General features: G+C 39.3%; 1 protein-coding gene across 1 annotated transcript in view; it reads left to right on the plus strand.

Annotated features, from left to right (window-relative positions):
- Window positions 1-13,100, plus strand: part of LOC126194393 (GATA zinc finger domain-containing protein 1) — a 65,357-nt gene extending 52,257 nt beyond the window's left edge. The window contains exons 3-4 of the mRNA XM_049932762.1: window positions 476-662; window positions 12,908-13,100. Of these exons, the coding sequence (XP_049788719.1) occupies window positions 476-662; window positions 12,908-13,074 (354 nt within the window). The 3' untranslated portion in view covers window positions 13,075-13,100. The remainder of the gene's footprint in view (window positions 1-475; window positions 663-12,907) is intronic.
- The last annotated feature ends 1,347 nt before the right edge of the window (window positions 13,101-14,447 follow it).

The following is a 14,447-nucleotide window of genomic DNA, read 5'->3' on the forward strand; positions in this document are numbered from 1 at the left end:
GCTGCAAAAGTAATTTTCTGTATGTGCATGTGTGTGTCAAGAGAGATAGAAAGGGAGGGCAGACATCCAAATGATATGGATATTGAAGCAGCATTAAAAACGACAATATCATGCTGTTCAGTATGACAAGCTATTAACTAGTTTCATATCTTGATACAGTTCTTATTGTTTCAAACTAATCAGTGTAAATTTTATGGAATAAATGATTTGTTTCGTTCTCTCTTCGAGCTAAGAAAATAAAAGCAAAGCCTCTCACAGAATTTCACAAACATTTAGATATGGATGATTTAAATCACATGCAACTGATTTTATGTTTTTGTCAGTAGGAGGTTGAAACTATAACTCATAAAAGTTTATTTTGTCTATAGTATGATAAATTTATGAGGGTGTATTGGTTATTTAGTAGAATAATAATAGTAAGTTTTCTGATTTCATGCATGTCCTTGTTTTATGAGAAGTACATTTCTAATTTCAGGGTAGCTATTTCCAGGTTGGGGACATAGTCTCTGTGCAGGACATTGATGGTGGGTTATATTATGCCCAAATAAGAGGTCTCCTTACAGATCAGTACTGTGAAAAAAGCTGTGTTCTGACGTGGCTCATTCCTACCACTGCCAGTCCTGATCCCAATGAGGGATTCGATCCCTCAACCTACATAATTGGTAAGTAAGTAAGTAAGCAAGCAAGCTTACACGATACAAAAGATCCTCCCTCTCTTTCTCTTCCCCTCCCTCTATCCTCCTCTCAGATTCTCTGCTCGTACATTTGCTTTTGTGTGTGTGTGTGTGTGTGTGTGTGTGTGTGTGTTTGCTTGTTTGTTATATGCTATTACCCATTATTGTACAAGCCTTTGCACACATTGGTTTTATAATTAATATTTTGGATTCAGAGAATCCAATAAATTGTGTATGAGATTGACTTACCTTTGATTAGAAAGTTTATTCTATTTCTCTTGTAGGGAGTAGCTGCTGCAATTTCACATAGACATCAGGACTAGTTCAGTTAATTGCACCCAACCTAAGTTGTATATTTTAGGTGAATTAGGTCTTCAGTGAGAGCATTAAACTAAACTTCAAGTATTGTTTGAACTCGTTTCCTCTGGTCTGTTTGTTTCATATGTTGCATGTAAGTTCTCTGTGACATAATTTGTTTTGACATATTCAGTTTCTCCATGTACAAATCACACTCATCAGTATATTGTTGTTGTTGTTCTTGTTGTTGTTATTGTTGTGGTCTTCAGTCCTGAGACTGGCTTGATGCAGCTCTCTATGCTACTCTATCCTGTGCAAGCTTCTTCATCTCCCAGTACCTACTGCAGCCTACATCCTTCTGAATCTGCTTAGTGTATTCATCTCTTGGCCTCCCTCTACGATTTTTACCCTCCACGCTGCCCTCCAATACCAAATTGGTGATCCCTCGATGTCTCAGAACATGTCCTACCAACCGATCCCCTCTTCTAGTCAAGTTTTGCCACAAGCTCCTCTTCTTCCCAATTCTGTTCAATACCTCCTCATTAGTTATGTGATCTACCCATCCAATCTTCAGCATTCTTCTGTAGCACCACATTTCGAAAGCTTCTATTCTCTTCTTGTCTAAACTATTCATTGTCCACATTTCACTTCCATACATGGCTGCACTCCATACAAATACTTTCAGAAACGACTTCCTGACATTTAAATCTATACTCGATGTTAACAAATTTTTCTTCTTCAGAAACGCTTACCTTGCCATTGCCAGTCTACATTTTACACCCTCTCTACTTCGAGCATTATCAGTTATTTTGCTCCCCAAATAGCAAAACTCATGTACTACTTTAAGTGTCCCATTTCCTAATCTAATTCCCTCAGCATCACCCGACTTAATTCGACTACATTCCATGATCCTCATTTTGCTTTTGTTGATGTTCATCTTATACCCTCCTTTCAAGACACCGTCCATTCCGTTCAACTGCTCTGCCAAGTCCTTTGCTGTCTCTGACAGAATTACAATGTCATTGGCGAACCTCAAAGTTTTTATTTCTTCTCCTTGGATTTTTATACCTACTCCGAACTTTTCTTTTGTTTCCTTTACTGCTTGCTCAATATAGAGATTGAATAACATCGGGGATAGGCTACAACCCTGTCTCACTCCCTTCCCAACCACTGCTTCCCTTTCATGTCCCTCGACTCTTATAACTGCCATCTGCTTTCTGTACAAATTGTAAATAGCCTTTCGCTCCCTGTATTTTACCTGTGCCACCTTCAGAATTTGAAAGAGAGTATTCCAGTCAACATTGTCAAAAGGTTTCTCTAAGTCTACGAATGCTAGAAATGTAGGTTTGCCTTTCCTTAATCTTTCTTCTAAGATAAGGCGTAAGGTCAGTATTGCCTCACGTGTTCCAATATTTCTACGGAATCCAAACTGATTGTCCCCAAGGTCAGCTTCTGTCAATTTTCGATTTGTCTGTAAAGAATTCGCGTTAGTATTTTGCAGCTGTGACTTATTAAACTGATAGTTCGGTAATTTTCACATCTGTCAACACCTGCTTTCTTTGGGATTGGAATTATTATATTCTTCTTGAAGTCTGAGGGAATTTTGCCTGTCTCATACATCTTGCTCACCAGATGATAGAGTTTTGTCAGGACTGGCTCTCCCAAGGCTGTCAGTAGTTATAATGGAATGTTGTCTACTCAGAGGGCCTTGTTTCGACTTAGGTCTTTCAATGCTCTGTCAAACTCTTCACACAGTATCATATCTCCCATTTCATCTTCATCTACATCCTCTTCCATTTCCATAATATTGTCCTCAAGTACATTGCCCTTGTATAGACCCTCTATATACTCCTTCCACCTTTCTGCTTTCCCTTCTTTGCTTAGAACTGGGTTTCCATCTGAGCTCTTGATATTCATACAAGTGGTTCTCTTTTCTCCAAAGGTCTCTTTAATTTTCCTGTAGGCAGTATCTATCTTACCCCTAGTGAGATACACGTTTGTATTCCTTTTTGCCTGCTTCATTTACTACATTTTTATATTTTCTCCTTTCATCAATTAAATTCAATATTTCTTCTGTTACCCAAGGATTTCTATTAGCCCTCGTCTTTTTACCTACTTGATCCTCTGCTGCCTTCACTATTTCATCCCTCAGAGCTACCCATTCTTCTTCTACTGTATTTCTTTCCCCCATTCCTGTCAATTGTTCCCTTATGCTCTCCCTGAAACTCTGTACAACCTCTGGTTCTTTCAGTTTATCCAGGTCCCATCTCCTTAAATCCCACCTTTTTGCAGTTTCTTCAGTTTTAATCTACAGTCCATAACCAATAGACTGTGATCAGAGTCCACATCTGCCCCTGGAAATGTCTTATAATTTAAAACCTAGTTCCTAAATCTCTCTCTTACCATTATATAATCTATCTGATATCTTATAGTATCTCCAGGGTTCTTCCATGTATACAACTTTCTTTCATGATTCTTGAACCAAGTGTTAGCTATGATTAAGTTATGCTCTGCGCCAAATTCTACCAGGCGGCTTTCATCAATTTCTTTGTCATCTGCAGAGCTAGTTGGCATATAAACTTGTACTACTGAAGTAGGCGTGGGCTTCGTGGGTATCTTGGCCACAATAATGCGTTCACTATGCTGTTTGTAGTAGTTTACCCATACTCCTATTGTTTTATTCATTATTAAACCTACTCCTGCATTACCCCTATTTGATTTTGTATTTATAACCCTGTATTCACCTGACCAAAAGTCTTGTTCCTCCTGCCACCGAACTTCACAAATTCCCACTATATCTAACTTTAACCTATCCATTTCTCTTTTTAAATTTTCTAACCCACCTGCCCGATTAAGGGATCTGACATTCCACGCTCCGATCCGTAGAATGCCAGTTTTCTTTCTCCTGATAACGACGTCCTCTTGAGTAGTCCCCGCCCGGAGATCCGAATGGGGGACTATTTTACCTCCGGAATATTTTACCCAAGAGGACGCCATCATCATTTAATCATACAGTAAAGCTGCATGCCCTCGGGAAAAATTACGGCTGTAGTTTCCCCTTGCTTTCAGCCGTTCACAGTACCAGAACAGCAAGGCCATTTTGGTTAGTGTTACAAGGCCAGATCAGTCAATCATCCAGACTGTTGCCCCTGCAACTACTGAAAAGGCTGCTGCCCCTCTTCAGGAACCACACATTTGTCTGGCCTATCAACAGCTACCCCTCCGTTGTGGTTGCACCTACGGTATGGCTATCTGTATCGTTGAGACACGCCAGCGTCCCCACCAACGGCAAGGTCCATGGTTCATGGGGGAAAGGATCAGTATATAGATTTTGTATATTGTCAACAGCTAGTTTTTCCACAATTTGGGATTACTGTGCATTACGTTTTTGTTGATTATGCCTGGTTAAGCAATCTCTCTCTGTCCCCGTCCCCCTTCCTCCTCTCCAATCACCCCCCCCCCCCCCCCGGCCCAAATTGCTTAGATGTCTTCTGAAGTGAGTGATGTGTACTTTGCCTCAAATTTTTTCCCGGGAATTTAATTTAGGTTGAAGGTTAACTGATTTATAGAACTGGCTTCCTGTTTGACATCCCCATAGTATTATTCAACTTTGACATTTCTACACCTCTACAAAAGTTAAGAATATTTTTCAGACATGATGATGAAGTAGCTTTTTGTATTACAAATGGTTTTATATAAATTCATCCCAACTTATGTACATAGTAAAAAGTTTTCATTAAAGATTGATTTATTTTGCTTTAACTATAATTACTAGTTAAGTTATTTGATGTTCCAGGCATCATAATCACGACCTCTCTCTCTCTCTCACACACACACACACACACACACACACACACATCGCATCCATGTCACAACAGATGTTCAGAGTGGCCTCCATGGCATGCATCTGTCATGCAGGATAATCATACTATGGCTTATACCGTGTTGGCTGGGCACTTGCCTTGAGCTTGTTCTAGAATTCATCTCAATATCCTGCAGAGCTTGGTCCTTCAAATCTGGTGCACACACAGTCTGTAGCCTCCCTGCATGTTCATCTGTCTGAAAGGACCAATTATCACAGAAGCACCAAAAAAGGGCTTTAAATGTTGTGTGATGTGGTTGGTGTCTGTAAGGGTACAGGTTTTGGTATAGCCCTGCTGCTTCTCGATCATTTCCATCTGCGTGGCTGTACATAATCACTATCTTGGTTTGTTTCCAAAAGAAATACCTGACCATTCTGTTGCTTACAATGTGCTGCATCTATCGCACAGCCTGCATCGCACAAGGAACCCGTGGCACGTTGTCAGAGGACTATCATTCATCAGTGCCATCTACTGTGGCAGTTATGCATTTCCAGACACATGTTCACAGGATCTTCCTTGCTCTATTTCCAGTCAGGAATCCATCCCTGCAGTTTGTCAGTTTTATTAATGTTCACCCACATATGGAATAAGTGTAATGTGAAACTTTTGCCAGTATGCCAAATTTTTAAGAGCTATCTACAACAGATTCTGGAGTGTAGAGCTCATATTATTCTTATTGCATGCTTCCGTGAAACAAACACATGTTACTGAATGAGAAGTTATTGCAGAATGTGAGGCAACAAAACATTAACGAGTGAAAATGGGAAAAGTAATTCAATCTAATACAGAATTGCAAATGTTATAGCTTAGACCACAGTTTTCCAAACTGGGTGCATCAACACGCCGATATGATAAGAGTAGCATCAAGGGTGCCACTAAACTAGTAAATTCGGAATGTAAAACAAATGAAAAACTTGTGCTAAAATAATTCAAAGCATCCTTTTCTGTTCATCTAGTGTAACCATAGAATGCATATTAAACAATTGATCTGTATATCTAATTCCAATATTTTGTGCATGTTACTTCCAGTTATGGCACTAGATTTCTCTCCTCTTCTGGTGCACGCCACCACTCACTATTGGTCCATGTCTTAACAAGCTGTTCAAGGGCAATAGTTTGAGGTCGCTGCGTGCTTTTCACTCAGTCTGTTTCGTTGTTCCATTCGTGACATGTCATTATTTTACTGCTTTAAGAGTGATATATTTTACGAAGTCATCAGGTATGGGTGAGGGGGGGAAGGCAATTTTGAAATGTTTTCACTGACACATAAATCAGCAGTTTGTAACAAAATACAACCATTGATTCATGGCCATTACGTGTGATTGAAAAAGAGGTTGAATGGATATTTCCCATCACTCAATATCAACCAGTATGATTTGACAGAATTCCTTTTACACTTTTCAGAGCTTCAACAACAAAGAGGAGGAACTAGCAGACCTGAAAAACACTGCTCTTTAAATATCAAATCTCATATTTATGTACCCTCACCTAAGTAAAAGTTAACTCATAGTTTTGCTGCATTTCCACTCTAGCAGAGATCCTTTCTTGCTGGAGTTCCACTTGGTCACTGTGAGCTGCAGGACTGACTGTTGGGGAGCTATGGGAACCACTATCCGGCAGGCCATCTGAAGGTCTAGCTATTAGGGCACTACCTAAGAACAGACTGTCATCTGTCATTGTGTTGGCATGACACCACTGCCGCCCGTGTCCATTCCTGTGACCAACTTCGAAGCTCCTGATCTCTCTCATACCAGGAGGCCACGGTGCTTCTCTGCATAAGCTGATAGACGCATTTCCTGTGTACAGTCCACGACAGGATCATAGGCACCTTAGTCATCATCTACAGGAATCTGTTGGCTGTCTTGGACAGTGCAGATGGCGACACTCGCTAACTCCGTAGAGCAAAGATCTCATGACGACTTTGGTGCTGACACTGTTAACTCTGCCGCTGCCATTGTGGCTATGGACTGCCCCTGGTCAGCACATACTAGGCAGACACTTAACAGCCTGTGCTCCCGCCAGAACTACCTGCCTGAATGTTGGTACATCAACTGTTGTGTTTTGTGGACAATAAATGTTTGGTTTTGTAATACTGTTTTAATAACACCTTCTGGCATCAGACAGGCATCTACCCCCTGAGTTGGTGTACCCACATTCCTTGTGTGGTCAGCTGTTGACTTTCTCACCTGGAACCATCACCCACCATAGAGTCCTACTGCCAGGTGTTTAATGTAGAATTGTACTGTACCTAGAAATTAAATATTGGTGGAAAGGTGTCTTGTGAAATGTTATGTATTAGAAAGTTGCCACCATGAGGAAAAGTTTGGATCTGTTATATGTAACTTCCAGTCACGTTCTTATCAATATAAAAACATAATAATTTTGAATATTGAATTTCCATTATGATTTACCTCCATGGATTATTTCTAATGGTGTGGTCAGGCATTTTGTTGTGCAGTATTGCTTATGTTGTATTTATTTAAGTTCTGTGACACTCCATTTGTAGCCAACTGGCCCTAATAGGAGTTACATTTTTTCCCCAAAATTCAGCCAGGTTATGGCCTATTTTCACAGTCATTGAACATCAACTATACTTCTCATTCCTTAATTCAGAATGGAGCAACACTATCACCAATATTTGGAAATTAGTCATTGTATATGATTGAACAGTGCAACAGTCTTTGAGTGTTGATATTCCGTTTAGGTAGCAACTGGTATGATACTCAGAGTTACATTATTTTATGCCATGACAGGCACAGATTTTTTCAAACTAAAGAGTAAAATGTACTGTTTACCAATAAATGGTGACAATAAGAAGTAGTCATCAACAAACTTTGGAATTTGATAAAGTTATGATGGAGATTTCAATGTCATAGTTCTTAGTTATGCGATGAGTACATCTGCTACAGAATCTGAAAGAAGTATTGATCGGAGGAAATCTAATATACATCTTTGGTTCACATTAGAGAATAAACTGCTAAGTATCATTTCATCATGAAAATCCTGCAAAGGGCCAAAACCTGGGACATATCATGTACTTGAAGCTAGGGTTCTTTCCTTTCGTAGAAGATAAAAAATGATGGCATACCTAGCTCCCGACAAATAATCCTGAAAAGGCCTTGGACATTGCAGAGTTCTTAAACATATCACAGACAATATTCCATAGGAGGATCAATTGGTGCCATAAATTTATGCAGAGAAGTGGCCCCCTGTATCCAGCAAAGTACTCCTATGCACAGAGACTGATTTTATGGAGAAACCATTCCATGTAATCTAAATGTGGCAGTGGCACTCTTGCCACATACACATGTCAGTTGTGTTGATAAGATACCCTTCTTTCGAAACATGCTGAGTACTACAGCACGAAGTGCTGCAACACCATGTGACGTAGTGCTGGAGGGAACTGACACCATGAATCATTCAGGGCTATCCATAAATCTGTAAGAGTACGAGGGGGTGGAGATCTCTTCTGAACAGCACATTGCAAGTCATCCCAGATATGCTCAATAATCTTCATGTCTGGAGAGTTTGGTGGCCAGAGGAAGTGTTTAAACTCAGAAAAATGTTGCTGGAGCCACTCTGTAGCAATTATGGACGTGTGGGATGTCACATTGTCCTGCTCGAATTGTGAAAGTCCGTTGGAATGCACAATGGACATGAAAGGATGCGGGTGATAAGACAGGATGCTTATGTACTTGTCACCTGTCAGTCATATCTAGACGTATCAGGGGTCCCACATCACTCCAACTGCACACGCCCCACACCATTACAGTGTCTCCACTTGCTTAAACAGTCCCCAGTTGACATGCAGATTCCATGGATTCATGACGTTTTCTCCATACCCGTGCACGTCCATCTGCTCAATGCAATTTGAAACGAGACTTGTCCGACAAGGAAAGATGTTTCCAGTCATCAGCGCTTCTACATCTGTATTGATGGGCCCAGGTGAAGTGTAAAGCTTTGTGTTGTGGAGTCATCAATGGTACATGAGTGGGCTTTTGGCTCCAAAAGCCCTTATTGATGATGTTTCATTGGATGGTTCACATGCTGACACTTGCTTATACCCCAGCATTGAAATCTGCAGTAATTTGTGGAAGGGTTGCACTTCTGTCATGTTGAATGATTCTCTTCAGTCGTTGGTCTCATTCTTGCATGATCTTTTTCCGGCTGCAGCAATGTTGGAGATTTGATGTTTTACCAGATTCCCGATATTCATGGTACACTTGTGAAATGGTGGTATGGGAAAATTCCCTTTTCATCGCTACCTCAAGATGCTGTGTCCAATTCCTCATGCGCAAACTATAACACCACATTCAAACTCACTTAAATCTTGATAACCTACCATTGTAGCAGCAGTAACCAGTCTAACAATTGTGCCAAACACTTGTTGTCTCATATAGGCATTGCCGATTGCAGGGCTGTATTCTGCCTATTTACATACCTCTGTATTTGAATATGCATGCCTGTACCAGTTTCTTTGGCGCTTCAGTGTATAAAGGGACACAGAGTACCTAATTAAGTGTCATATTGGCTACTACTTAACGAGTAGGAAACCTCCCCCCTTTGTTATTCTGAATTATAAAATTTTGCCCAAAGAAAATTTCTGTAAGTGGTTAGTGATCCTCCGTCAAGTAAAATGCATGGATGACACTACAGTGATGAAGTAGTTAGCTGCTGTTTGGAATTACAGACTTGTGTGCAGCTGTGTAGGGCTGGTAACTTTCAGTGGTGGCAGTGTGGACACTACCACCACTGAAAGCTACCAACCCTACACTCTTCGCAACACAAGAACTGGTACATGTATTCAAATGTCAGAGGTGTCAGAACAGTTTTTATTTATAACTTTCAACTCATTCATTTCCGGTACAGAGATCCTCACTTAAAATTAATACATTTATCGTTCTCCATCATCCTAGAAAGTCTGTAACATCATCACAGAATCACTCCGTGTATACGTACATTTACAGACGCCTGCGCCTATAACTTTGATGCTCTGTAGTGTCATTGGATGAAGTTTCTGGACCTGGGTTCCTATTAAAAATATGATGTACTCACTCCCTTCTACAAGTCCTAGAAGTCTGTAACGGGAATTTCCTACCAACCTGTATGCTACATTCCCGTAACCCTCCTCGCCTCAACCTTCGTTAGTCATTGTCCTCACCCATCCAGCCTCCCTGTTCCCATTCCAGCACTATACAACCCTCATTCCACCATTGCACCCAGTCTTTTTACTTCTCTCCTTTTCCACTATCCCCTCTCCCCACTCTCACCTCTCCCCTGCCCTCTGTCTAACCTCCCAACTGCACATAGCTACCCTACCCTCTCCACCTTGTCCCAGCTTGCTCCCTAGCAGCACTGCCCTGTCCACCACCCCTAAACTACCATCCCTCCCCCTCCCCACCCCAGCCTCCTCCTTACCCCCACCCAGTCGCCACTCCCATCACGCACTGGTGCTTCAGCTCGCAGTGTGTGTGTGTGTGTGTGTGTGTGTGTGTGTGTGTGTGTGTGTTCTATTTTTGACAAAGGCCTTACAGGCTGAAAGCTTTATCTGGGACAGTCTTTTTGTTGTGCCTACCTGTGGCTCAGCTTCTCCGCTATAATATGGTGAGCAGCAACTTTCCTTTTCATAACATTGTTACGTTCCATCCTGGATTTCCCATTGTATTGGTTTTTACAGGCAGATCACCCTCTCATGCGATGTGTTGAAGTTCCACAATCAGTCTCAATTATGATACTTGCGATTCAGGAACTATTTCAGCCTCTTGGATATATCATGGCATATCATTTATGCATAACAAGAAAAAGGGTGAACTCAATATCACCCCTTCTTGTGCTAAAGCAACCTTAATTCGGAGTAATAAATGACATTTTTCCTTCTTGTATTGTAATTATGCACATCATCATTCCTTTTGAACTGCGATGGATTGTTTACGACAATCTTCATAATAGAATAGATGTAGTGTGAAGCAGTAATCACAATACCCAGTTTCTTAAACAGATGTCTGTAAAATGATCATGGGTGAGCACCATATATTCTTACAGCATGTTTTTGAGCAATGAAGATTTTGTTGTTTAAAACCCCAGAACACTATTACATATGACCTTATTGAATGAAAATATGCAAACTATGTTAACCTACTGATTGTCTATCCTCAAGATTTGCAGTAATTGTAAGCGCAAATGCAGCTGAACTAATTTGTTTTAAGAGTTCCAAATGTGGTTATCCCAGTTTAAACTCCCACACTATGACACCGAAGATTTTTGAAGTTTGCAAACTATTTATTATTTCCTCAACATATATTACACTTACCATTGATGTAGTACCCCTAGATGTGCAGAACAAATATGTTGTGCATCTTTAAAACTGAGGATGATACTAGCAGAGGAAATCAGTCAATGTTACTCCTAAGAACATTGTTTACAATTCTTCTGTTTCTGTATGTGTGCTTAGATTGATTACTATACAAGTGTCATCTGCAGAAATAACTAACTCTGCTTGTTGTATAGTAGATGGAATATTATTTACGTATTTGAGGAACAATACAGGTGTTAAGATTGACCCTTAGGAACCCTATACATGATTGGCAGTCAGAATAATGTCTGTTGACTACATTGGTTGAATTATTAAGTACAACTTCCTACATTATTTTGGTTGGATGACATTATCTGTTGGTTGGCTGTACCATCAATCCCATAAAACTTAAGATTATCTAGGAGAACATTGTGGTTCACACTGTCAGGTGCCTTAAATAGGCCACAGAAAATACCGGCTGGTGTTACTTTGTTATTTAATGCTAGTAAAATTTGGCGAGTGAACATTTAAATGACATTCTTTGAAGAGCAACTCTTCTGAAATCCAAACCATGATATGGAGAGGATGTTGTTGTTTCTCAAGTGAGATACTATTCTAGAATACATCATCATCTCAAAAATTTTGTAAAATGATGTCAGCAGTGAAATAGGTAGGTAGTTATTGATATATCTCCTATTTTTCTTAAAGAGGGGTTTGACGACAGTGTATTTCAGTCTCTGTGGAAAAATACCATGAGTTACTAATGCATTACAGGTTTCTGATAAGACAGGGTTTATTATTTAGGAACTAAGTTTTAGTACTCTATTGGAAACCCCATCAAAACTAGATAAGTTTCTATTTTTGAGAGAGTGTATAATTTTCTTAATTTCAGAAGCAGAAGTTGATGATACATTCATATTCTTGGGTTCTATGAGAGTTGTGTTGTGAACATACTGTTATAATTTTTCTCTTGAATTGTTTGTCATTATACTTTCTACTATCTTTAAGAAATGATTATTAAATATATTTGCTACCTGCGTTGTTACCCTGGTCTTCGGGTAGTTGTCCTATCACCTCTTTCACTACATTTCGTATAGCCTTATGTCTGTTACTGATTTCTGATATTATGTGCATGTTCCTTGATTTTTTGAATAATTTTTCTTAGTAATTTTGTAGGTTTTCTAGTGTGCAAGTACTGCAAGGTCTCTACTTATTCCTGCCAGCAGATACATTTCTCTCTTCATTACACAAGATACTGTAATCTCTCTAATATCCATGATTTTATACACGATTGTTTAAAGCCCTTTCCGATTAGTGTATGCGGAAAGCTATTTTCAAATAATGATGTGAATTTATCATGGTATAGATTAAATTTTATGGTAGCATCAGACTCATTACAGATTTCATCCCAGGTCATCTCTTGTAAACTATTCTTAAGAACATTTGTGAAGATAGTCATTAATTATTCTAACTGATTATTCGTAGTGTGGGGCAGTATTTTATTTATCCTAACTAACTGTGCATCATGATCAGAGAGAGCACATTTGTTTGTTACTAGATAAACAGTTATTTTCTTGCTTTGAGCTTCACTGAAGAAAACATTACTACACTACCTGTCTAATATATTTGAATTTATTGACAATGCACTTCTTTTTCAGCTATGAATAAACTTAATTTTTCTGTCATAAATACTAAATTTTGTTAGGGCATTTTAACATTATTGCTAACTTGTATATATTTTCCTTTGAAGAAATGTTATGGTGTTCTTACCTGATTTACAGGTCCTGATGAGGAGCTACCAAGACTCTTGTCGTGCATGGAATTTGTTATGCATGCGCCATCGGATTATTATAAAAATCGCAAATCCCCATATCCTTCTGTAGATTATGATAGTAATGATCCAAATTTCATATGGACTCGTCTTCCAACATATGTTCACAAATTGTAGTATATTAATAAAATTATGTAAATATATAGACTAAAACTTATTTTTTCCAACATTGTATTCGTGAGGCAGAAATACTATCACATCAGTCATACACCTCCCCCCGCCCCTGAATAATTGCAGTTCTCCCCCCCCCCCCCCAACCAAATCAGCACTGATCAAAGATTCCAAATTATGCCCTTAATATTTCACTATGTACACTCATAAAAAGTGCCAAAATTGTTGGAATAGATGACAGTGTACAAAGTAATGCATCACACAGCAACTTTCAGTTTTTTTGTTATTGTCAAAACTATCAAACATAAAATGAAATTTGTGTAAGTAGATAGTTTATATCGTTCTTCATTTTCAAATCTGAAGAACTGGTTTATTTAGTTAATATGTGGCCATACTAGTTTTTTAAGTGATCCATATGAAATCTGTTGAAGTACAGTGTCACCAGGATTTTACCCAAAACACCACAATATTTTGAGAGAAGACTAGACAACTTGAAATTGCTGAGATGAAATATTCTGAAGTGAACAGATCCACAAGGTTTAGGCCGTGGAGTTGGGCATTGAGGCTGTCCCAGAGCAAGTGGGTTCAGCAACTCAGAGACTGTTGGCAAGCCACCCGCATCAGCACGTAGGCAAGGCGAGTGACCAGGAGGGTTGGTGGGTGGTGTTCCACAGAGAAAGACAGACTTTTGGGACTCACTCTTCTGTGGAAACAGGTATTTATTATACATGCATAAATGCTCTGCAACATGAAAGAAAAGCCAGTAAGTTTGTAACAAAATAAAATAATTGTACTGAACCACAGGAGAAGTCAAGAAAAAAACTTTGCGAAAGGTAGGTGTTCTGATTGCTCTACGTGAACAAAACGCACATCTTGGTGAAAATATCACAACAGAGTATGTAAAATGTAAACTTTCAGAACCAGAAATGTCACACTTATACAGTATAATATTCAGGGATGTTAAGTCATGGTTGGATGAATTTTTTGTTCAAAACCATCTGCCTTACCTGCGATTAGTTTAATGCAATTATTCCACTTTAAATTGCTCCAAATGCACACTGACAGATATTTTATGGCTGTGACTGCTTCCAGTGATTGTTCTGCAATTGTGCATATGTACAATAATGGATCTTTCTGCCTTTTTATGCACATATTACATCTGTGTATGTTGAGGGTCAACTGCCAATCCCTGCACCAAATGTTGATCCTCTGCAGATCTTCATGTATTTCGCTAGTTTTCTAGCATTGTGACTGACTTCTCTATAAAACAGCTTCACCTGTGAAAAGTCTCCTCTAGGTTGTTATACATATTGTGGAAAGTAATAGTCCTATAACACCCCTGTAGGGTATGCCTAAAATCACTTTTTTGTCTAAAAATT

This window comes from Schistocerca nitens, chromosome 1 (genome assembly GCF_023898315.1).
Source record: "Schistocerca nitens isolate TAMUIC-IGC-003100 chromosome 1, iqSchNite1.1, whole genome shotgun sequence".
Lineage (NCBI taxonomy): Eukaryota > Metazoa > Arthropoda > Insecta > Orthoptera > Acrididae > Schistocerca > Schistocerca nitens.